General features: G+C 38.3%; 1 protein-coding gene across 2 annotated transcripts in view; it reads right to left on the bottom strand.

Moving 5' to 3' along the window:
- Positions 1–26986, bottom strand: part of TRHDE (thyrotropin releasing hormone degrading enzyme) — a 224835-nt gene that overhangs the window by 128201 nt on the left and 69648 nt on the right. For both annotated transcript variants that reach the window (XM_075746924.1, XM_075746933.1), the window contains exon 4: positions 4471–4625. In XM_075746924.1, the coding sequence (XP_075603039.1) occupies positions 4471–4625 (155 nt within the window). The remainder of the gene's footprint in view (positions 1–4470; positions 4626–26986) is intronic.

The raw sequence follows: 26986 nt of genomic DNA, 5'->3' as shown, positions 1-26986 counted from the left end.
CTGTAATGAGAGTGCAGAACAAATGAAAGCAGAGCTGGCCCGTAAGCAGTTTGCTTTCATGACGGTTGGCTTATTTGAAGGCTTTGTCTGGGACCTGAAAGAAAGATCTCGCTTCTGTGCATGTCTTTGTGGAGTGAGAATAGCACCAAGGAAGAATCAGTGCTGCAACGAGGATCCATAATGAAGTGAACACAGGGGCTCCAAAGAACAGACTATGAAACTGAGATTATCAGATTGCCACACAATGTTCAGTAAACAGGATTTGAACAAAAAAATGAAGTGAAATGTGACAATGATTGTCATTGACAACGAACTTAAGAATTTAGGGAGAAAAATGGGGTTGACAAAAGTCATATTCACACACCAAGTGAAACTAAACTTAATGGACACTCAGTGATTATAATCTAGTTGAAGGCTATCAATAAAGACAGATCCTGATACTTAACTGAAAAGACAAACACTGGAAATGCACTCATATAGATAATGCACTTTTCACAATTTGAAATGTTAGAGTAGCATACTACCAGAGGAGTATGAAAGTTACATTTATATTAGAATAGGTTGATTAAATGATTTCTAATGACAAATGGACTAAACACAATAGCACAGAGTTTATTTCTTGAATTACAAGAGGACTGCTGAACAAATATGAAACCAGCAACAGTCATGGTATGTTATGACTTTTCAGAGAGAGATTTAAAAAATAGAGGTTGTAAAGTTCATAATACATCCTCCGCTGACTCAAAAAAAAATTAATAACATTAATTTATGATGTTACAAAAGAGAATTTATAATACTCCTTTGTGAGTTTTCCAGGTTTATTTATTAATGAAACAATTAAAAAGTATTTGTTTAATTATCCACCTAAAGGCAGAAGTGTTTTACAGGCATTAAAACAGCATGTGATACCAATACGAAAATGCAGGGAATTTGCTTAACTAGTCTTGGAATACTGTCAGTTATAGTTATGAATGTCAGAGAAAGAGCAGTTCCAGAGACTGTAATTAATGAAGCCAAATTTTCCAGCAGAAAGGTGCTATTATCTTCCTAGGTGTTACATGTCTGAAAGGAAAACATTAAGTAAAGCACTTCGTTTATTTAAGTAATTGTTTATTTAGTTATTTGTGTATTTGACTACGGACACTATTTGTCTGGAGTGAAGATCGTTACTTCTTTTCATTTTGGAAAAGACGAATTGAAATGTATTGATTACATAAATTTCTCATCTCCCTCAGGTATTATGTTCAGCCTGACATGCAGAAGGCACTTATTTTACAGACACACTGAAAGGACACTCTTTCCTATATGCTTTCTTTACATATTATTAAAAAAACATTGATTTAGAAATTTTTTAATTTTTTTCATGCCTCTTTAACTCAATCTGTCACACCAAGTTTTGTACTTAGGTGGGAAAACGATCACAAAAAATTATGATGCATAAATTCAAATTACTCTTTCTTCAAAGGCTGTAGGTGGGACTGATCTATGATATGCAACTAAAACTGATTAATAGCTTAACGGAATTATTTTAATAAATTATGGTAATTATTTAGAGCTATCAACTTAAGCTGCTAGAAATATTTGCATTTTGACCAATATCTCATTTGTGCTTTGAGGCTTGGAGGAGAAGGTTTTATGCTGAAAGACTCCTTCTTCCAATTATTATTTTTTTAATTAAATCCATAAAATGTTCTAAAAGACTACTCAAGCTGAAATATCAAGCACTAGCAACCTACGAAACGACTAAACTAAAGCTACCTGTGTAACTTTAATGTGTCCCTCCTAAAACATGTACCTAAAATAAATATCTGGTCAAGCATTACAAAGTGACCTGTGAAGAAATCTGGTGTAAAATTCTTTCTTACACACTTTTTACCTCTATTTTGACAGCCACAGAATTTCTTTGTCCTGCAATGCTGTCTCTCATTTTCTATCTGTCCTGAACACTGTGCTCAAGCATTAATACCCAGCAGGTTTCAGAATGCTGATTTTAAACAGTCATATCTAAAGGTAACAATCCCAATTCTTTAACATTCACCTCATTTTTCTAATCTTGGGAACAACATTAGCAAAGAAATTGCTGTGTTACTTTAAGTAACAAGGGTCTCATGCAGGTCAGTTTGCTACACGTTCAGACATGTTCTGTAAGTCTCAAAGTCATGGGTTTAAAATCGGGGGGAAACAGGACAATAATATAATTCTTAAAAAAAAAGAAAAATTTATTTTAGGAAAATATTTTAAGAGAGTTTGCTTTCCTCTTACCTGAAATTTTAAAAAGTCAATAAATAAAAAGTAAAACTGGAGATGTGGATTCTACTTGTGGCTGCACCAGAAGTGATTTTGGTTAATCTTTGTCATTCTACGTGTGAAGACGAGTGAAGGGGAGGAATATTCATGTGCCACCTCAGGTTAGCAGGCGAGACAATGCACAGCAAAAGAGGATGAAAAATTCAGTGCATAATTAACAATTAAAGAGTGGAGACAAGAGATCCTGGACCCAACCTGGTCTCAGTTCAATCCATTTTCAGCTAAGTGAGTATTGTTTACCGTTCCTGCTCTGTGTTATCCACAGCTAAAGTCTCCTTGAGAGGCTTCTGAGCACGGTAAGATAAAAGCAGAAAAAAATGGCTAAATAAAGACAATACTGCAATGGAGGTGCTAGATAGTGTTTTGTGGCTTCTATTTTTGGATGGTTTCTCCCTTTAAGCTTTATTTGCAGATGAACAATCCATGTTCTCTGTGACTCAATTCAGCATCTAAAAATTGGAAATAAAACTTCTTCCACCTGAATATTTTCTATCTTGTCTAGTTATCCAGTGAAGCAGCTGAGCAAGGACCTGGTCTGCATGGTACTAATACAGAAACAGCAGCAACGTGAATGGAGGAAGATACTTTAATTAAGCGAACAGCACTGGAAGTAATATTAACATAGACATCAAGTAAACTGTCTCATTTGCACTTTTAAGGTCACTTAAAAGCACTCTATGACCGCATTGCTAAAATACAGTTTTCACCAACTTTGTGATCCTCCAATATTCCCAGAACAATGTAAAAAGGCTTCGGTTGCAATGAGAATCAAATAAACAAACTTGGCAAGTTACTGATGTGATAATTGCTCACATCGGAAGTATAAATTGCTTTGGAAGTAGGGGAAATTATTAAAGCAGTGCAAGAATAACTGGAAATAATGGAATGACTTCAGAAAAAAACAAGACTTAAGCTGAACACTAGGAAAAAGTTATTGACCATCATATTTAATCAAAAGGTTTTAAGGGAAGAGGTATAACCCTGTAATCAGGAGCATTGAACCCACCACTACAAAATGCACCACACAGAAGAATCTAATACTAACAGGAGCCGGGATTTGATGACCTAATACGTGTTTTCCACACCTGATTTCTAAGGCACTGTAATTTTTCTAGCTGAACAGTGTTCTACTCTATTGTACTGCACAATAAAGAGCATATAAGAAAATCAGATGATCGTATTGAGAACAAACCAGCAATAACTTTCAATAAAAATTTCATATTGTTGTCGAGGACTTCATATTCATCGACACATTTAATGTGAAACATGAATATGAACCAAACATTATTATTTCCAGGTTCATCTACCAGAACTCCATTACAAAGGCTCCCTTTTATATGGTACTTTTTATTTGCAGAAGGTGTTAAGAATTTGCGTTGCCTTTTAAAGAATACTGTGTAAAGTCACAGATGTAAGCCATGCTGATTACACAGTAGGATTTCATTTATTTTAACCTGAAGGCTATGATTATGCCTCTTACGAGTGCAAGAAAGGGCTTCCTGCCCCTGTAGCAAATTTCTTCAATAACATTTGCATTCAACTCAATATTACTAAACACTCATAATGTGTTTAGTTTGAGATAAGAAGATGGAAGAAATGTAAAATTAATTGTAATATGGGTTTATTACAAAGTTTTCTCACTGATACAAAAGTTTCTGTACACATAAAGACTCAATTATCCACCATTAGTGAACAGAGGGTCAATTTCAAATTAAAAAAAAAAAGGATAAGAAAAAGAAAATGGAAATATGTGTACATGTAACAGAAAAAGAAGATGACTATGAAATTGATTTCAGCCAAAACATTTCTTGACGTGAACACGAAACTCAGCACGAATCTGCTATAGTTCTGCAATAAATCATTTTCTACAGTTATCAACATGTTTAGTCTACACACCAACACACTCACACACAAACACACAGAATATAATCATACAGAAGACAGGGAAGTTGTTCATTGCTACTAATTTTCTCTTTTTTCCTCATTTTCAGTCTTCCCAGTTTCTGTATCGTAGTGATGTATCTTACAGATCTCTGCCTTATTTGGACTATAGTTACAATAAAAGTTGCAACTGTCTATGTGAACAACACAAATTCATTTTCAGTTTTGGAAAAGAATGCATGGTTTCTGACATTAATACAAATATGCGAACACCTTTAATACCTGATGACATAGCTCATGTACAATGACCATGGTGACATCCAGTAGGTATGATATAGAAGAAACGCTTGGATCTAGCAGTATCCTTTGCTCCACAAAAACACTCAGTCCCCAGTTCTCCATAGCAGCATATGGATGTTTAGGCACAGCTAACAGATCTAGGAATAGAAAAAAAATATGTTAACTCCTTGTGGGAGCTACTATGCTGAAAAGCTATTATAAGTAAGGCCATAAATGATCACGAAAAGCATTTTAAATAACATACATTTTAAAACAATCACCAGAATCACCAGCTCCTACAAAACAAGGCATCTTTCAGTGTGCACTGTTGCTAGCATGCGTCCTCTGAGAACAGGACTGCCGACAGCCACCTCTCAGCCTCGCAGGCTGGAACAATGGTGCCAGGAGTATTACTGCAGTTTTGTATTCAGTAAGTGACAAAATATTAGGAAGAAGATGAGAAGGTCCTTCATCGGGTAAAAAAAAAATCAGTGTGGAATTTCTCTCAGTGGCATGAGGTTGAACGAGACAGTATTACCATGTCTATCCATGTGTTAGAAAAATCTTATTGCAGAAGATTGAGAAGGAACTAAAATTGACTATCAGTCTGGAAATAAATCTAAAAATTACAGTAAATTGACATAGGGAATAAACCAATACACAATACTGCTTCATGGCAAAAATATCTGAAAGAGCCCAGAAGCAACTTCTATTTCTACAAGGAGCCCAGTGCAACCTATGTACAAATCAGCCAGAATTTTGGAAGCTACACTGTCACATCAGCATGGTGCTCCCTCCAGTCAAACTAATTAGCCTGGCTTCTTAATTAATTAGCCTGGCTGCCACACTCCTCTCATTTGGCTGTATTACTTCTGGTTCCACAGCTACTTCATTCACAGTTAACAAAAGTATATCTGGGTGGTACTTCACTGTGTGGGATGAACAGTCTCTGGGATGGCTTCCTAACTTGAAGAAGAAAATTATTCTAAATAATACTCTAAATTATATCAAAGCACAGACACCTCTGCTAAGTTTGTCTATTTTGGCTTGCTGATACAGGTGGTAGAACTGGCTTGCAGAACAACCTGACAGCAGGAGCTCCACTTCAGGATTCAGAGGAAATATCAGGAATGGGGACCCTGGATATATTCCAGCACTCCCAAAAAGAGCCTGCTGCAAGAAGCATAAAAATCCCAGACTTCTAATGGAAGCACAGAGAGAGTCTACCAGCTACATCCAAATATAAGCAAACTGAAAATATCCAAATTGCAAACAGAAACATACAACAAATGGCAAAGAATAAATATTTTCTATAAAGGCAGACACTAAAACAAGAGCCTAATTAAAGAAAATAAAGCAAAAATCCAAAACGTGCTGTTCAAGATTAGACATGCAAGTAAATTCAAAATTACATGCTTTCCTTTTCTTCTTCACTTGAAGCTTCAACTGTACTAATTTTTTAGCTTACCTACATTTTTTTATAAATGACATGCAAAATGAAAAACTCTTGTCTGCAAGACAAAGAAGGGATGGGGATGAAAAGGAGAGGACACAAAAGCTACTGGGTGAAATCACTGAAGTTAATGGCAAATCTTCATTACCATTAAACAGAGATCTCTCCCGTTCTCAACTCCATAAAGCAAGCCATAACTTCCCCTACAGCGATTAAACTTTCCTTCAAAAGGCATCTTCAGAAGAAGAATACAGAGAGACTGACTCTGTTCTTACTTATACCAATTAAGTTTTCAGCAATTCCCCTCAAATAAGCAAAGTGACACTGAAATACAACTAGCGTGAAAGCAAAATCAGTCCTCTACTCTTAACTGATCCTTTTGTTTCCTTTCTCTCCTTTGTGTTCATTTGTAGTTTTTGGTCTTTCTTGCCAGTCATAATGGACAGATTTTGTCGGTGTCAGCCAGTAATAAACTGGAATAACTCTGTGGAACTGGGAAACCAGGGTGAGGTCTCATACGGAACACCTTTACAGGCTAATTATAGACTTTCTTTCAGTATTTGTGTCATTGGCATTGGTCTGCTGGTTCAGACCGATACTTTATAGCACTGACATACCAATAAAACCTTCCAATCTGATGGAGGGCTAACTGCCTTGCAGGTAGACAACCGCAGAGGGATATTCTAAATCACTTTAATCCAATACAGCCCCATTGCTCTGCAAGCCTGGAAACTCCTCTCATGCATCAGCTAATGCTTAAAGGGCTTTTCTGAACAGCCAAAACAAAATGTAATAGGTAACCGTGTTGGCTTCCAGAATGCTAATCCTTGCAGGTGACGTGAGCATTCCAATAATGCTGAACGAATTAAGAAGTGTACTACAACGTATGAACACAATCCTACCTTCTCCTAATGCAGGGTCTGATGCATTGCACTTTAATGCCAAAGAAGAGACTTTATCTCCAATGACTGGCAGAATGCATTCTGAATATATTTATTATCACAAAATGAGAAATCTTTTGCTTCTCATTGTCTATGTCTAAACTCTGAATGTCCAATCTTGGTGTTAATTTAGAAATGAAATTCTTCGGTGGTTGGTCTTGATTGCTCCACAAATTTCTACTACCTTTAAATAAAATTCCAAACACGCCTAGTTTTGTAGTAAAAGACACAATAATCTATATCCTTCTCTGGGGAGTCATAAATGTTTGATTTCAGAGGAACGATGTTTGATGTTCAAGTCTCAATGTGAGAATTTGTATTTCCCTCTGTTTATCACACCATTAGAGCACGGAGGAAGGTATCCTGTGATCCTGGAGGTGACATCAGTTAAGGTTTAGGGTAATTTTTAAGGAGCAAGTCACGAAAGGAGGGGTGATGACGCACGTTTTGATAGAAGTATCATTCACACATTGTACTGCTCAAAAGCATTCTGCGCTAACTGCAAAATGTGAACCACTGAATATATAACAGCTTGTGTGCATGCTGCATCCAGTTACTCTGCACACTATTTAATTAAATTCTTTGTAAAGCACTTGTGAATGTTTGATTATGTGGATATTGCTGGGGAAATAGAAATGCGTGTTATTGCTTGCAGAGAATAATATCCTCATACATCATAAAACTGTTACTTGAGATTTCCTGATAGAGCAGTGCAGAGAGTCCTGTGTACTGCTGGAATAATGGAGGGTTTCCACCTCTTGGCCTTCACAGAGACTAAATTCATGACCAAGAAGTAAAAACTATACGGCTAAAATAAAATCACCAGAAAAGCCATCAGGAGAAAAACATGTTGGAACTTCACACTAACATACTATACTGGTACAATTATTTGAATACAAGGATAGCATTTGCAGGTTTTTTTAAATCTATTTCTGTGTGAACCTCATGAAAAACATTTGAAGTTATAAAACTCGTACATAGCTCAACAGTTTCTTTTGTTTCCAAATGTTTAATTAAGGCATTATGACTATGTGAGCTTACATCAAAATATAATTGTCTGACATTATTAGCAAGTATCATCATAGTGCAAAATGGAAATTAGCAATTTAACATCTAAGTTGGTCACAAAGAGAATCCACATTTGATATTTTTTTTTAACTTTATCTATGAACTTAGTATCTGTGTACTTTGAACTAACGATATCGTTTATCCTTTTCCCCCACTGTTATAGCATTTTCTAGACACCCTTAAAAACCATTAAATTTCCCAAACCACACAACTGGGAGCATCACTCTTGCTTTAAATGAGAGCAGGACTAGAATTGGATAGGACTAAATGCAAAACAAGATCCAACTGTCTCATGCAGAGTACCCTGAATTTGAGGGTCCTTCCCCCCGCTTTATCATCCTACTCTTTTACAACCATCACAGCACCTTCTCCACCGCTATCATTCCACTCTGTTTAACCACCTCAGTTTGAAGCCTGATGAGGATACTGGTATAACAAACACACAACCTTACTACTATACATATGAGTGTGTGTATAAACACAGCAAGACAGACATCCACACACATGAACTCATTTCAGAATATTACGTGCTGTAATTTTATTTGGTGTAGCGGCTGGTTGAAATGTAACTGAGGGCTAGATCCTGCAGAACATACGACAGTAGTAAATTTCTAATACTCAAGATGGAAGACGAAAAGCATCTACCAGGGGGGGTGGCGGAATAAATAACTGTGTGAACAATTTCTGCAAATTTTCTGTTATCATACATGATAAATCTCCCAAAAAAATCTGAGTACCCTGAAACAGTGCAACTTGTAAATGAGAAAATACAGTGAGAAACAAGAATTTTCTGCTGAGCGTCTTTACACATATATTTCCCTTTATAAAACCAGGAGACACACAGAGATAAACTGTTCACTCCATGAACTCCATGTTTTCCCCTTATAATCCCTATTTTTGTTGTAAAAATGACACTATAGAAATAATTTGAATTTACCTACGTGCCTCTCTCAACATTATTTTCAATCATTTATTCAGAGAAGCTTTCTTCAAGATTTCCAGTATAGATTTCTTGCTACCAGGTATTTAACTTTTTTTGACAACAATTTCAACAAATTAAGAGAAAGTATTGACTAATATAGTTTATTTTAGTCTTGACAAATGAAAACCCCAAGTATGGTTTTGCCCTTTCCTAATGCTGCATAATGCAATCAATAGCTTTATTAAATCTCCCTAAAGGTCTTGCGCAATTTCCTAAATGAATGTTGTTGTAGAAAAACAAGAACTATTTACTAAAAGGGCTTGTATTTCTGCCACTCAGATTCCTTAATCAAAACCATTTATTTTACTAAGAATAAGTAGCAGATGCTTTTCTGTAACAGAATACCATTTAATGATTTATATAGATTTTAAGGAACAAGTCAATCACAAAAAGTGACAGCTTTGGTTAAAGACTGTTAAGTCAAACAGTAGTTATTGTAAGAAATATCCAAATTTTCTACTGATGAAGAACTACTTACAACAGTACTTATAAGAAATATCTAAATTGGCTACTGAAAAACTTTCTTTTCTGCACTGTTTGCTTGGTATATGACAGAGATGTTTGTGCTAGAAATCAAAGTTTCCATTGTATATACTTTCATCCTCTTCTTAAAAAGTTCTTTGGGGAAAACAAACAAACAAACCAAAAAACCCCAACAAAAAATAATCCCACGAACATCCCAGGGCTTGGTGAAAGCTCTCTGAACAGGAAGGTCTCCAACTGACTGCACCAGCAGAACAAAACGAAATTAATGGATTCGAATGTTCACCTTGAGACACTTTGAAACGCCTGATTTTCAGAAAATACTAAGTACATGTTTCCTGAAAACTACACCATTTCAATATCTCACTTTTGGCAGTTAGGACCTAGGTACTCTAAATTAGCTTTTTAATTATTATTTTTATTTAAACTACTACATAATAGTAGTTCTATAGATCTTCTCTCACTACACACAAAGTATTCAAACACACAGAAGTCACAAACATCCTGGATGACAGCCCCATGGGAACTCTTCGACTAACATTTCTGTTTACCCAAATGCTTATTCTGGCACCCATCAGTTTTTACCTCTGGGACTGCACCACCAAAATCCTTCTGTAAGCCTGACACTTACCAACGCACACGGACATTTGCCTGCAGAGATAATGCAAAGGTCTAAAACCGTTTGCCATTATTTCAGTCAAATCAAATGGCTTGTTGCAGACCCTGAGGAGAAATCACTGACACACAGCAGTTTATTGCTGGGGTTTTTATTACTTCTTATTGCTGTACAAAGTATTACTTAACATTAACCAACATAAACAATGGATGGATTTCCAGAGTGCTTGATATGAATAGCAGCTGTTTAACGCAATGTGAATACTAAAGGATCCAAGAGGGAAAAAAAATGTGGGAGAGAAAGCTGGAGGGGAGTAAGGGGGGGGAGAATAAGCAATAACATAAAGAGAAAAACTTTGCTATTTTTTCAAGCAACTGAGCCTTGATATTGGGTGATGGCTAGTTTACAGTTTAAGAAAATAAAATAGAACCTTGTTGATTTTATTTGACATGCATATTATTAAATTGCTTTCAATTTTCATAACCCCAATCTATAGATCATTGCTTTGTTATTTCAAAGTATATCAAATGATTCAATGTTGAAATGAAAAATGAATGCAATCGCCCATTGAGGCTGAATTATGTATCATCTTGGTCGTATTGATCTCGAAATGAACAATGCCTTTCTTTTAAATAATACCTAGACAGATCATTATGAATTGCTGCACAGTAACAAACAAGGAAAAAAAATATAAATCTTTTACAAAGTTTCTGTATAAATATAAACCTTTTTTCCCAGCCTTCAGTCTAATGTGGGCATTCTAAACCCTTCTTAGAGGTACATTAGAACAAAGAGTTACATGGAACAAACCAAGACACAGTCTGAAATCAACTCAGGTTTCTATTACGTCAACTTACAGGGCTAGTACTGTATGTGCATCCCTTACAGGATATACACAATAGATGAACAGAAAAAATACATTTCATCTCTCAACACCGAAAGATCTGGAGAGAGGAAAAAACAAAAAAGGCTTTTGTTGTCTTCATAAATACTGTTTCTAACGTAAATACTAAGAGCATTGACATGATGGAAAATTGCCAACAGCCATTTTCCTACCACCACAGTTAATAGAGCATGAGGATTCTATGGCTGAAAACAACACACAACTGATTACTGAGCACTTCCAGTAGGAATATTGCTGCAAAGAAAATGATCAAGTGCCGCTGCTGTATTCCTTCCCTTCGCTGCAAAACTGAGGTACAAGTACACAGAAAACTCCAGAAATCCATACTACTTCAGAACTGTAACAATGGGGTAAAATAAATCTTTTCATCTGGCATACATAAAACTGATTTGCATTGCAGCAATAAAGATATGAATGTTTATATTAGTACAACACACTATATATCCAGATTTACCTCTTTCGTATTTGCTTTAAAGTGAGATAGTATTCACAGATGATGGGAATAGTTTAGCAGCGAAAGTAGAAATAGGAATTTTGGGAAGGCAGGCAGGTGTTTTGCATTACCAGTATCTCAAAAATAAGTATCGCAATATTCCACCTGGAGATAAAATTACAATATAGCTAATCATATGCACTACATCTGAAGACAATGTTTTTGTAGGGATCGTATCTATTTCTCATCTCCTCTCCTCCAGAGTAAGATGAAGAAATATGAATTACTCTCCTGGATAGCTCCTGAAGAACTGTTTTCAGGTCTTGCTGCTTATCCTAAGCCCTAAAAGAAAGTCTGACTTACATTCTCATGCAAATTCTTTAGATAATATTACATTAAGATAAATTTTTACTATTTTAATAAAAATATTTGTTCTCCTTTTGCTGATTTGTTAGTATAAGAGTTAAAGAAGTTATGAGAACACTTTCTTTGACAAAAGACAGCATGTACCTATCCATCAGTCTATTTAATACACCAAGAATCTGTAACTTTTTGTGACGTATCACAAAAAAAAAAAAATCACCCTAAATTCTAGAGAAACACAAATAACAGAGGACTCACTCTGTTCTTGTCCAAGCCCACACTCTCCCCTGCCCACTCGTGCCTGAGGATGTAACCACTTAAACTACGTCTGGCCACAGAATCCATATTCACCCTTACAAGCGGCTCACAGGAACACCCCGATGGTCCGGTGGGACCAAAATGAGAAAGTTAAAGCTGAACTTCTTGGTACATTTAGATATCCTAGAGAGACTGAACTAAGTGAATTTGCTCCTTCATTCTGTTCCAGGTCAGCATGGGCACAGGCTGCCAGCAATGTGCTGTGCACTTACCCATCACAAGTGAAAAATCACAGTTAAAAAGCAGGCGTGCAAGATTGTGACAGAAAAAAACAACATCCGTCTCTACACATTCACAGATTTGCCACAGTAAAATGCAGCGCCAGGACCTGAACCTCTAAGAAGCTTTGCTTGCCTGGTGCAGGAAAGCTGAGCAGCGGGCTCTGCTCAGCCTATGTCCTGGTAGGCTTAGGCAGGCAGTACTATGTCTCTGAATAAAGAGGGTCTTTCTTAAGCATCTTCAGCCCAGAGTTATTGCTGAACCCCACATCATTATCAGCAGGGGAAAATTTAAAAAAAGAAACAAAAGAAAGAAGCAGGATGGAAAAGCGGAGTAGCTGAAACCTCCACCAGAGCTGAAAATCTCTCTGAGCATGGAAAACAATGGGAAGAGATGGACGTGGTGCTTCGTGCTGCACCTAAAAGCAATAGGTACTAGGGAAGAGAAAGACAACAATTAGAAAGTAGCCTTATTTCTGACAATTGTGGTTTCAGATATACTTGAAGTGTTTAATAGTTTCAATTAACTCAGAGAGTAGAACCCAGTCATGAAAATGTGTTACAAAAATGGAAGATTACTGCAATCCATATTAAAAAAAAAACCCTTTATAAAGAAATGTTTTTAATCTGAAATTACAAAAGAAAAGTGACAGACTAGAGAGAAGCTGGTGACTGATACAAACTGAACGGTACTCCTGAAGTTTGGCAAGGAGCTAACAAGAGCTGAGAACAGAAGAGGTTGTGACAGACCTGGGACAAGTACTTCAACAACACACTGCTGGGAGACAGAGAAGGAAAAGCAGAGCCTGACAAACAACAGGAGTCATCCAGTCCAGAACAAAGTTTATAGAGATCAGACAGATCTCTGACACAGTGAGTAAGATTGATAATCCAATATCCCACCAGAAAAAAAAAAACTTGAGACAGAAAATCATGCAGAGCTCAGAGAATATGCGGAGCTGCACACACTGTGACAGTCTGGACAGGCGAGACTACTCTTCAGTGCGGGGTAAGAAATATTGGAAAGGTGATGGATTAAATCTCTTCCCTCCACCGACAGAGTGAGTATATGCTGCTGACAAAGGGGATGATGACAGCAACACCAACTCCTATTAGTATTTCCTGGATACTTTTATGATACACAAATGCCCTAGGGTATGCAATCGCTACACTTTTGCATAAAATATGCCTTGTTACTTCCCTTAAATCACAGTTAAGCCAAATTAAGGTCAAAAATAAGTAACGAATTTTATCAGTAACTTTCAAAAGAGGCAACACTGTAACAAATGCTTACAAAAGTTACCACCAAATAGACAAAATCTATGTTTAATGTATTTATATTGATCCATACTTACATCCATATTGAGCTGCCACTGACAAGCAGGTAATCACAGCTCCGGTCCTTGTGAACACCTTATGTTTCATGTTTTCCCTATCATTGAAAAATTATTCAGAAGTTCTGGTCTGAGAATTCATCTGCAAGAGATGAACTTCTCATGGAGCACTTCCAGGTGCACTCCTCCACTCCCTCTTAGATCTTCATATTCCTGCACATCCCTTGGTTAAACCGCAACAGGCTTTTACCAATCTCACCTTTGAAATGTCCCTGGGATCTAAACACACTTAATCTTTCATCCTGAGTCATTCCGTTTCCCACATTTTCGAGACACAGTCTGTCCATTTTTCTTAATAGTGCTCGTTCACTTCCTTAGATATGCAAATATCTATTTGTTAGACTAGAAATTATCTTCCGTACTAAACTGACTGGTAAGCAGCTTCTTACTTCAATGACTTCAATGAGGGGATAAAAACATTTCTCCCTCCCTTTGGTAATTCATTTGCATTTTTCAGTGTCTAATGTGACCTCCACTGGAGCTTACATTCTGTATCAATCTTTACCTGCATTATACAAACATCTAAATAGAATAAAATATATGCAGCTCAATACTGGCGGCTAACTGAGAACAGTAATGCTAACACACCGGTAATGAACCACTTCGGGATAGCAGTGGGCTTGCAGCAACTGATCCCTGTTGCAGCCTCACTGCTCTCCAAGTCAGAGAGCAGAGTAAGACGACATAAAGAAGGTATGTCTTCCCTTGCTTTGCACAAGCAAGAACCCATGCAAAATTGGAAGGGTTTGGTGTTTTTTTTTTATTGCCTGCAAGGGGAGATATTTTGAGAGACCAGTGATGTAAAATATTTTTATGTTAGATGAATACACAAAATTCTGGCAGATGCCATTTGAAAAGGTTATGCATTCATCTCTGATGGCAACTGATGCTGTTTTACACAGCAACACTTCATCTGGGAAAAAACCAGGAAGAGAGAGTGGCAAGTGGCTTTGGACAACTTTGTAAAGACTAAAAAAATGCCAAATCATAAAGGGCATACAATGGAAGTACTGTACTACAAGTACGGAAAGCTGTTAATGCACAAAGGTGAACAAGCAAACCACGAGGACAGCATTATCATCATGTATAGACAACAGAAAACATACCGAGATTCCTTGGAATAATGGATTAGGTGATCAAATTTGTGCCAAATGTAGGTTTTTTAATCAGCACCTACTGTAAGGACTACTGAGAAATCCCATTTACATGCATCAGAAAAGTCCATGAAAAGGCAACAAGAACTGAAAGAGTTAGACAAAGAGATCTCCCTGTAATCCCACAACCAATTCAGAGACAGTATGACAGGAAACATAAAACTAAATTCTAAAAGTATGTTTAACATGGTATCAGTGCAGTGCTCTAACAGAATCACAGAATGGTTGAGGTTGGAAGGGACCTCTGGAGATCATCTTGCTCAAGCAGGGCCATCAAGAGCTGGTTGCCCAGGATCACCTACAGATGGCTTTTGAATATCTCCAAGGACTGAGACTCCATAATTTCTGGGCAACCTGTGCCAGTGCTCAGTCTCCCTCACTGAAAAAAAAAGTGTTTCCTGACGTTCAGGAGGAACATCCAGTGGTTTAGTTTGTGTCCATTGTCTCTTGTTCTGTCATTGGGCACCACTGAAAAGAGCCTGGCACCATCTTCCTTGCACCCTCCCTTCAGGTATTTATACACATTGATGAGATCCCCCTGAGCCTTCTCTTCTCCAGGGTCTCCCAGCCTCTCCTCATAGGATTGATGCTCCAGTCCCTTCATCATCTGCATGGCCCTTCACTGGACTTTCTCCAGTATGCCCACACGTCTCTTGTAGTGTAGAGCCCAGAACTGGACACAGCACTCCAGCTGTGGCCTCACCAGTGCTGAGTAGAAGACAAGGATCGCCTCCCTTGACCTGCTAGCAACACTCCTAATGCAGCCCAGGACAACATTCACCTTATTTGCTGTGAGAGCACAGTGCTGGATCATGGTCAACTTTGAGTCCACAAGCTCCTTTCTGAAAAGCTGTTTTCCAGCTGGTCATCCCCCAGCATATACTGGTGCCTGGGGCTGGTTCTCCCTAGGCACACGACTTTGCCCTTCTCTTTGTTGGACTTCATGAAGTTCTTGTCAGCCTACTTCTCCAGCCTGTTCAGGTCCCTCGGAATGGCAGCACAACCCTCCAGCATATTAGCCATTCCTCGCAGTTTTGTCATCTGCAAACTTGCTGATGGTACACCCTGCCCCATCATCTGCCTCATTAATGAAAATGTTGAACAGGACTGGACCCAGCATTGGACACTGCTAGTGACTGGCCTCCAACTAGACTTCGTACCGCTAATCATCACTGTCTAGGCCCAGCTGTTCAGACAATTTTCAATCCACCTTACTGTCTGCTCATCTAGCTCATATTTCATCAGCTGCTCTATGAGGATCCTATGAAAGACAACATCAAAGACCTTATTGAAGTCCAAGTAGTCAATATCCACTGCTCTCCTCTCATCTACCAAGCCAGTTATTTCATCATAGAAGGTTATCAATCAGCTTGATCAAGCATGACATCCCCTTGGTGAATCCATGCTGACTGCTCCCAGTCACCTTCTTGTTCTTCATGTGCCTGAAAATGGCTTCCAAGATTAGTTGTTCAATCACCTTTCCAGAGATTGAGGTGAGGCTCACTAGCTGACTAGTTCCCTGGATCCTTCTTGACCTTCTTGAAGATGGGGGTGATACTTGCTTTCTCCAGTCCTCAGGTACCTCTCCCAATCACCATGGCCTTTCAAAGATAATTGAAAGTGGCCTTACAATGACATCAGCCAGCTCCCTCAGTATTCATGGGTGCATACTGTTAGGCTCCATATGGTTAAAACTAGAGAGCACTATCATGAGCATTAAACATCTGGAAAGTCAATATTCAAGAAGAGAAGGGACTTCAATAATATAACATAGATAAGCTGCTTCAAAGAGATCTTGAGTTTTGTTTAAAAAGGTGATAACATCTTCCCTTTTTTTCCAGAAGATACAACTAAAACTTTTTTCTGTGTGTTACAAATGTATGAATCCTAATTGCTGGTTTTGGAGATAGAGTTAATTTTCTTCATAGCGGCTAGTACAGGGCTGTGTTTTGGAACTGTGCTGAAGACAATGTTGATAATACAGAGATGTTTTTGTTATTGCTGAGCAGTGCTTACACAGCGTCAAGGCCTTTTCTGCTTCTCACACCACCCCACCAGAGAGTAGGCTGGGGGTGCACAAGGAGTTGGGAGGGGACACAGCCGGGACAACTGTGGAATATCCCTGACCAAAAGGATATTCCATATCATACGACGTCATGCTCCATGTATAACTGGGGAACCTAGCCAGGAGGCAGGATCACACCTCAAGAACCAGCTGAGCATCAGCTTCAGATGGTGAGAAATTGCGCTGTGCAGCACTCGTTCTGTATATTCTTTTACCATCATCACTGTCATTGTCATCGTTATTGTTATTGTTATCACGCTCATCATCTTCCTTTTCTGTTCTATTAAACTTCCACAAGTTTTACCTTTTTTTTTCCTTTTTGATTCTCTCTCCCACCCCACTGTGGGTAGGGAGAGGAGTGAGCAAATGGCTGTGTGGTTGTTTTAGCTGCCAGTCAGGTTAAACCACAACACTAGTTCAAATTTTTGTAGTTTCAGAAAATCAGAGGAGTGCTCTGGATTAACTGACAGGTAGGCAGGGAACAAAATCCAGAGCTAGATACTGTCTACACTAACAATAAAAAGGTTGCTATCAGAGAAAATATGGCCCTTGACTTGCCAGAGAAGCCTTTCAGACAGTAATCAATGCTTTTAGGATAGGATAGCCAAGGCAGCATATTGCTGTCACTCCAGACAAGTATTTGCTAAGGATAAAGAGGCACACTTTCTACAGTTCCTTAAAAGAATGAAGAAATAAGGAAAGTTGTCAGACAATCATAAAAACTTAAGCAATCAATCCTGAGACAGTGAATTAACCATCTCCACACAGGCAAAATACCAGTATTTTATGGTAAACTCATAAATTTGAGCAAATCAGGGATTACTTGTACACTTTTCCTAAGTTTGTTTTGTGAGTATGGTTAAAAAAAATGGTTAAATGATTGGTAAATTTATGTCATCTGAATGTCCCTGTTATGTTATTATTACATTTTAATAAGAAAAACCAGACAGTGGGAATTTTAGCTGTAAGTGGTTCTGCTTCCTAGACAAAATTATTACAGACAGGACTCAGTCTAAGTCCGTGCTCTGATCAGAAAAGTAAGTTCTAGACACGTCTGTGTAGACAGGTCATCCTGAATTTTATGTGATGCACACAACAGATACTTCCATATTTAAACCTATAGGCAAGATGCTGCTTCTGAGGCATTTTTTGGTGAATGAATGCTGGAGGCAATGTGCCTCATAGCTGATGGCTATGTGTAGGGTACCAGGGTCTCTCTTCTTCACGTTTCTCTATATTCTTCACCAACCTCATTCTCCTAGGGCTGAGACCTCACCCAACAGGAACCCCACCCCATGCTAGAGACTTCACTACTGCAAGCCGGCACTGTAGTCTGTGAGCATGGTCCTCCTCTCATCACCTCTCTCTTCTAGTACAGTCCTCCAATCCAGCATTCCCAGTTGGGGAACTGACTCCAGGCATGTGAGGACAGTATTGGTCAGCTCTTGACAAAGAAATCAGCTTGGAGGGAAGTCAACCCAGACAGGATAAGAAAGACCCAGGTACAAACCTATTATAAGACATAAATCAATAACATCAACATCTATTAATCTGTAATGTAGAACTACTTAAATTTGGAGTTGCAATACAACCATTCTGTTGACCCATCGCTGCTATCTATAGGGTGTGAATTAAACCAATTTCTTCAGTCAGTATGTCCATTTTGACTTCTGAACTAACAAATCTCAGCCCCTCAAATTTAGTTCTGCAACATCAATTGAAAAGAGTCAGCTTTCCTGTTTTTTCAACTCCATGTTGAACAAGTCATGGAACTAAACTAAACAGAATAAATCAACATAAATAAAGCTTTATTCTTCCAATAGCACAAGAAGCTGTAACTACGCAAAACTGATACAACACTTTAATATTCTGATTTTATGGGTTTTAGCAAATGACCTTTCCAAATGTATTTGTCTGTCATTATTAAGACTTCAGCAGAACAATAAACTGTTTGAATATTACCTTAAATTTAAATTAGCACAAAAGAACACAGGTCAGTCAGGCCCCCAAAAATCCACTACAACTTACAATCTGAGTTCAAAAGAGAATATTTTATGCTTAAAATCTGATTTAAACTTTGAAAAATCTGATTTAAATTATGTTTTAAATTATAGTATTATGTATATTTTTACTAATGTATTTGCTGTAAAACTTCTGTTAGTTATTCTTTTATTCAGAATGCTACTTTGGAGTAAACACAGAACTCTTGTAATGTCCAAATGAAATATTTTTTTTCTGTACTCAACAACCATAAGAATTACAGAGAAACAAAGACGTTATTCCTACTTCTCCAGATATTTTGTGTTTCACAAATTTCAGAGTGATGACCAAAGAGCTAAGAAGGTAGCCTGGAACACCAGAAAAGCACTAGCTTGAGCTAAAAAAGACTGGATTACTTCTGAAGAAACGAAGATTCAGTGCTGACAGAACCGAAAGATGCTGTCTCAGAGTACCAAGAAATGCAGTGGGAAAAGCTCAAAGGTATTGCCAGAAGGCTTGAGAGACACAGTTGAAATGGGTGAGAAACACAGACAGACAAACTGAGAAACAAGTCAGAGAAATGAAAAATTTGTCTGAGACAGCCAGTAAGGGCCCAGAAGCTGAGGAAATCTTGCCGAAGGGACTATGAATACAAACATGAGAAACGTTTTGAGGGGATGGAGAAAAGAGGGAACAAATGAAAGCAGAATACAGGCTTAATATTGTATACATGATTTAATTACACTTACTTGAAGACACCTTGTTAGGACACATTTGCAATTCCTCAGACTCATTGCAATGAGGTTTTGCATATCTTCAATGCAAAGAACAAGAGGAAACAAAAAACCCGTGAAAAAATCTCATCTTTTCCACTGCTCAGGTACAAAGAGTTGAAGGAGCTGAAGGTTGGTGAGGTATTGAAATAACTCACTTCAGCAACTGATGGTTATTAACTGGAGATGTCCATACTTTAGACATTCATGCACTCTGCCTTTCTGAAGAACTTTACATAGCCAGAAGGGGTGCAGGTTTCTCAGGAACTCTGGAAATGAATAAAACCTTGGGAGAACTACAGCTTGAGGATTACTGAAGGAATAGCTTTACATGGTGAAGTTGTATTTGAGAGTAAACTATATAGACAAAAAGCAGTGATAAAGAGAATTCAGTGACCACATGAGCATCAGAGATGTTGAAGGAAAAAACAGTAGTTAAATAAGCTGAACTAGCAAAAGAAGACATAAAAAAAGATTTAAATAAAGTGAACGTAAAGCAGATATAGATAGAAATTCAGTACTACCAATTGCACCTACCAGGTAACAGAAGCTGAGAACCTTCCTGATCAGCCCTTTTATTGGCAACAAGAAAGAGATGTACCAAAAAAAACAGATGTAGCATATTCCTCTAAAGGAGCTCTTCTTGTCCAAGTACACTCTTGTCTATGCTCCATGTTATACTTTGGCATTACAAAGTCATGGAGATAAATGTCTGCTCTCAGTACTACTAGCCCACTGAATACATAAACTTTTCCAATTATACAGAAATCAGAATGGTTTCCCCGAGTAGAATTTCATTCCCTGCATCATAGATTTAAACATTAAAGTTATATTAAAGAATCATAACAAAGTTAGGTTCACAAACCTCATCTAAACTTGATAACCTATGAATAATTTACACTAAAATAATATAGTTTTCATTTTAAAGTGTTTCTATTATGATGACTTTTCTCTTTTAGAGTCATAACTTTTCCATACCATCTTGCTTCATTATTATTTACAGAAAAAACAAAATTTCTGATCATTCCACTTAAAAGAAAAAGAATCCAATTAATGATTTTGCTGCATCAGTAATGTTTGATGAAGACCATGAAAGAGCATACAGGCTTTTCTTTTCAGAAAAATGTAAGAATTACTTGCACAAAATAAGTATTGCAGAGTCTGTTAGGAGAAAGAGAATAACCTGATCGATCTTCAGTATAATGAAAGGCAAAAGAGAACAACCAGTATGGGATCAGGATCTAATAGGCCTTGAATCTAGAAAGGCTCTTTGTTTTGGCTAGTATCAACACATTTCAGACGACACAGATAATTCTATGTGCACAATGGAAGTGTTCTTAAAAATCTTAATAATACCATGCAGAGGACCATCACAGTCCTGTAGTGAACTTAGTAAGCCAGCACTCCAGGTCATCAAATCATCTGCACGGAAAGTATGCAAGATTCACGCTGAAGTCTAAGAAACAAGTTGTCCTTTACACTGAAGACATCATCTTCTCCTTCTAAAAGAGAAACTATAAAAGAGTCTGAATGAAACAGTTTTTTCATGTGGTTCCTGGTCCTTTTTCAGTGCTTGAACAATGTATAACAGTGTTGGTTCTAACGTAAATCAGATTCAAAAGGGCTAAGGACTTGCTTAAAGCAAATGATTAAGTATGTGGAAGATCAAAGCCTAGCACTTCGCTGACATCTGAGAATGAAATGAGAGATGCAGAGGAGGATGAAGAAAAACAAAGGAGAACTGAGAGATTCTTTCTTGGCGCAAGCATTAACAATCTACTGGTTTAAATTAAACAATGACAAACACATTAGTGGAGGAACCCTCTCCTTCTCTCATGGCTTTACTTGATGAAAGGCACATTATACTATTTCTATAAGAGGACAGTTTGGTTTGGGTTCTCATGCTATTATTTTGATACTCCCCAAGAAGATATTTTACTCTTAAAGCCAATTTTGTTCTCCCTCATTTAGCAAACATTGATTTTTTTCCCTGTCTGCATTTCAAATAGAGCTAAAACAAGCAAGGCTGGTTTTGTTTAATACCTTCAAAGGTGCTGAACCTCCTCTGGCTATCTGAAATAAAAATCCACAGCTGTGACTAGTTCTTTATGGATATTCCAATCCCAATTTTCTTCTTTTTCAAAGCTTCAATAGCTGTTTAAAAGAAGTACAATGCATCCTTCTTCAAAGATGACAGGAAAGGTACTGCACTTTGCATTACCATACACGATCTCAGTACATTCCTTCCTGTCTGCTCTGCCTGGGAGTTCGGCTTGATGTCAGCATGCAGGTATTACAGTGATGACCAAAGATAGTCATCCACAGAGACAAATTACTAGGGGCTTCAAGAATACCAGCTACCCTGCCAGCAAGAAAAAAATGAAACACATATTTATCAAAAGGCATTTTTGTCTCTTGCCACAGCTATACACAACACAAGGAACTGCTATTTCATTTATAAGTGAATTGCAGCCAGTTCTCTTCAACGTCTCTATCAATGATCTGGACAAGGGGATCGAGTGCACCCTCAGTAAATTTGCAAACGACATCAAGTTGGGAGGGAGTGTTGATCTGCTTGACGGAAAGCTCTACAGAGGGATCTGGACAGGCTGGATCAATGGGCCAAGGGCAACTGGATGAGGTTCAACAAGGCTCAGTGCCGGGTCCTGCACTTGGGTCACAACAACCCCAGGCAACGCTACAGGCTTGGGAAAGAGTGGTTGGAAAGCTGCCCAGCGGAAAAGGACCTGGAGGTGGAGGTCAACAGCCAGCTGAACATGAACCAGCAGTGCGCCCAGGTGGCCAAGGCAGCCAACAGCATCCTGGCTTGTATTAAAAACAGCGTGGCCAGCTTGACCAGGGAAGCAATCGTCCCCCTGTACTCGGCACTAGTGAGGCCACACCTCGAGTACTGTGCTCAGTTTTGGGCCCCTCACTACAAGAAGGACATTGAGGTGTTGGAGCGTGTCCAAAGAAGGGCAACGAAGCTGGTGAAGGGTCTAGAGCACAAGTCTTACGAGGAGCGGCTGAGGGAACTGGGGTTGTTTAGCCTGGAGAAAAGGAGGCTGCTGAGGGGAGACCTTATTGCTCTCTACAACTACCTGAGAGGAGGTTGTAGCCAGGTGGGTGTCAGTCTCTTCTCCCAATTAACAAGTGATTAGACAAGATGAAATGGCCTCAAGTTGTGCCAGTGGAGGTTTAGGTTGGATATTAGGAAAAATGTCTTCATGGAAAGAATTATCAAGCACTGGAACAGGCTGCCCAGGGAAGTGGTTGAGTCACCATCCCTGGAAGTATTTAAAAGATGTGTAGATGTGGTGCTTAGGGACAGGGTTTAGTGGTGGACTTGGCAGTGTTAGGTTAATGGTTGGACTTGATGGTCTTAAAAGTCTTTTCCAACCTAAACGATTGTATGATTCTATGATTCAGTGTTGCAGTGCTAACACAAATTTCACTGAATGGCGTAACACGCTTGACAGTGTTGAAGAACAGGATTATAATCTGTCCTTTTAAATTTCAGCGCTTGAATTAACCAACCGAAAATTTTAGAAGCATGAGACAAAAGATGAATAATCCCAACCCTCACTTTGAAATCCAGAAGAGCACATTCATCCATTTGGTATTTAATGTCCTAGATACCTACCTTTTTCCACAGACATTCATGATTTCATACTAATTATTTTGTGTAATAAATGTATGAGTTAGCTTCATTTGAAAACACATGTCCAAAAACAATGAATAAATTGTATGCAGTTTATAATACACAGAAATGCATGGATCATGTAAAAATATTCTAGCAACTAATGAAGCAAGGCAAGGAACCCTCACAATAACAAAAGTTATCACAGAATTTTGCTATTTAGCCTGTACAGTAGAACTCTGTGTGACAGTGGCAAAGACTGCCATTCCTAGAGAATCCACCTCTTGAAGTGCTTTTTCAAAATCAGAGATGTCTTGACTTGTATCAGAATGCAATCTGATCAGAATAGTACTAGTGAAATCATAATTAAGGGAGCATGTCTGCAGGCATCTGAATCTCTGTTATGACTTCTCCACTTGGCCTGCAGAAAATCCAAGCTTCTCCAGACATTCTGGCCTCCCCCCAACTCTCATTGTCAATTCCAGTGTATCTCTTCCAGGTCATATTATTTGTTAACTCCTCCCCTCTTCTAGTACTTTAATGATGGTTCTCTCTTGATCAAAACCCTTTGTTTCCTTTTTGCCTGTATCAGACTACTTACCATCTTTCACAACCTTAGGTGTATTTCCACTACCTCAATTTACTATGTTTGGATGCTGGAAGAGACTGAAGAGAGAACTGAACCTTGCATGACTCCGTAAGAAAGAAAAGTAGTGGTGTCATCAGTCCTCAATTGGGTGTATGTAATCACAGACACAAAGGAATCGCCCATGGAACAGCTTTATCAGCCTTTCTTATGCAGCATCAGCAATTGCATCTTTTTGCTGCCCTGTTAATGTACCATCCTGACATACCAAGAACCTTCCCCTAGGTCACACTGGCACAGGTCAATAGTATTTTTTCTGATCTAGTCTATTGAATAAGCTATGATCAGCTTATCAGGCTCATATGGAAAATTATGTTTAACACATTTCCAGGTACCTCTTGGTCTCCCCTGCTTTCTTCGCAACTTTTGAGGCTTTTACCTTTTCGTACTAAAGGTTTTAAGTACTCTGCAAGCAGTTGGGAAGCATTTTGTGGTTTGTTCTGAACCAAAAGACTATTAAGTAAGTAATCATCTGCAACTGAAGGTGACTAGATACGTTTATTCAATTGGTTTCTTGCAGATCTGATAAATTCTCTGTCCCTCTCTCTTCCTCCAGCACAGGATATCAGAAACCCACAGATATATATGTGATTAGATTTGAGGTTGAAGGTTGCATAAAATTGTAATTACCTGCCACTTCATATACTTCATATTCTGTTGAGGTCTACTTTTTTCAGTGGGCTACTGAATTTGCAGGAGTTTGGGTGTTATTTTGGCCAAAGCAGGACCACTGATCTTTCTTCTTCCTTGTAATATAACGCGTCTAAAAGAGAGGTCCTGTTGCGATGTGCTTTTTCCTGATTCTTTATGTGAGGTTTCTGTAAAGGTACCTGAACAAAGCTAGTGCTGGAGGAGTAGAAAGGATTAAGCCAGAGTGCTCAGGAAAAACATCAACTTAACGCATACTTGAAGCATCATTTGCCTGCACAGTTCCAGGCTACATCTATCTCCCCTTGGCAGGAAAGCCACCTGATGCAGAGCTGCATCTGCCGGCCCACATAGGAAATATGTTGGAGGTGACTGAATGGCTCATCCAAATATGCTGAACTGGCAGGCATTGCCATCTCATTGTAATTTTGCATCAATAAATCAACAGTTAAAAGGCATATAATACGAGGTGACTTGAAGTGGCTGTCATTAATTATGTTCTATCTTTTGCTTAGTAACCACCACAACACAGTCTTCAATAAAACTAATCCTAATTACAGTTTGACAAGTTTCCCAAATTATGCTTATGATTTATTTTAGCATGACAGTTTTGGAAACTACAAGAGCTGTTCATTTCCTTTTTATTTCACAAGTATATCAAGCAGAGGTACAGTCAGAGATAAACAAACACATAAAAAGTGCCATGTAAACTTCGAGGAACCAGCAAAGCCAGTGTTGGAAGACACTAGTGTACCATGAAAATATTAAAAAGTAAACTTGTAGTAACTACAGTAACAGTTTCAGAAACTGATAAAAAGGTGGCAACTTCCTTCTGAATTCTTACTGAAACAAATTAATCAAAAATTCTCTTCTGTGCTTCACTAGCTACTCCGTAAAAAAGTATTTTCTTTTATCTGTTTTAAACCAATCTCCTACCACTTTCAATGAGCGTCACATGTAGTAGTGTCCCTTGCAGGATCTTATGAACCGTAGTTCTGCATAAATTCATTTACAGTTTTATTTTTCCCTTTAATAAACTCTCTGTGAAGAGCTCCTTTAATAATATATTTTATACTCTCAAACTAGTTTTGGATAAAAATAGGAAAGACTAGAAAGGAGTTACACGTATTTTTAATTTTAAATTCCATCTCAGAGTAATTCTTATCTGAATCACTTCAATGTTGTGAAATACACTTTTCTTTGTTGCTAGCCTCCTTTTCTTCCGAAAACAAAGGAATAAAAAAGGATGTTACTGGTTTTGTCCAGTTTACAAAAAACATTCAGGACAAAATGTTACAAGGGGTGGGGGGGGATCAGTCTTCATTGCTGAAAGGTACAGCCAAATGTGGAGAGCTATGTTGATGTAATATAGTTTTATGAACTCTTAATAGTTAGCTTATCAACTAGCTTTCTAAACTCCTATAAACAGGACTGGAACCTTCATTCTCCAAAGCAGCTTTTCTGCAAAAATGGCAGCCAGAATGAAATAAACCCCTTAAATTCATGCACTACAAGAAGAATTTCATAATCACACTTCAAAATCATGAGTATGCAGCTAATGAAAGAAGTGTCACATCTCCCATATTCTCTGGTCACCCATACCTGGCACTGGTTCCTGGGAAAGGCAGAATCCTTGAACTGGCTCACACCTGGCTGCTGTTCTGCTCTCAGCTTTGGTAGAAAATGGCTTAATTATTAAAAAGCTAAAGAGAAAATATTCTCTCTACCTTCAGTTTGAAGTGTACACACACCAGCCTTTTCTATACATTTTTGCCTTTTAACTGACATTAGTCATAGTGCGGCATATGCTGGAAAAAAATTAGATAGTGCTGGCTGCATAACTGTAACCTAAGACTGATTCCTGAGAGGTACCAGCCTCAAAGAAAACTAATGCCCTTACCGCTTTACAAGGAGATTGCAAGAAACTTGCAGGACCAAGCTTCTTTTCTCAGCAACCCGCTCACACCAGTGCAAAGGCTCCGAGCATCGCTCCCTGCTCTGTTTGCATTGATCCTCAGCTGCTACCTGGGACATTGTAGATAATCCCAATTATAAGGGCCTCAGACTCCAGCAGCATTTGCTGAGGAACCTCTGCTTGATCTCACTCCCAGCAAAAGGAGGCTGGCATACCTCATGATACAGAGTGAAGCAACAGATGGGAAGGAGGGGAGAAGAAACAGAATCAAAGCTGTTCCACGCTGTTTGCTCAGAGGTTGCCACAACAGGCACTGACAGCAAGTAGCCATAGGGAACTGAGGATGGAAGTCCTAATTTCTCAGCAGGTACAAAGCATGGAGATAGCATTTTAACACAATCCCCTAGGAAACCCTCCATTTTTTACCCTCTCACTGCCTTTCTTCTTTCTTTTTTCTTAAACAGTTCCATCCCTTAACAAACAAAACTGCCAGCGGCTTTCAACTTACAGCAACAACCTGGAGGC

Source organism: Balearica regulorum, chromosome 1, assembly GCF_011004875.1.
Source record: "Balearica regulorum gibbericeps isolate bBalReg1 chromosome 1, bBalReg1.pri, whole genome shotgun sequence".
In the NCBI taxonomy this organism is placed as follows: domain Eukaryota; kingdom Metazoa; phylum Chordata; class Aves; order Gruiformes; family Gruidae; genus Balearica; species Balearica regulorum.
The sequence above is the reverse complement of the archived record's forward strand: the minus strand, read 5'-3'. Positions and strand labels throughout refer to the sequence as shown.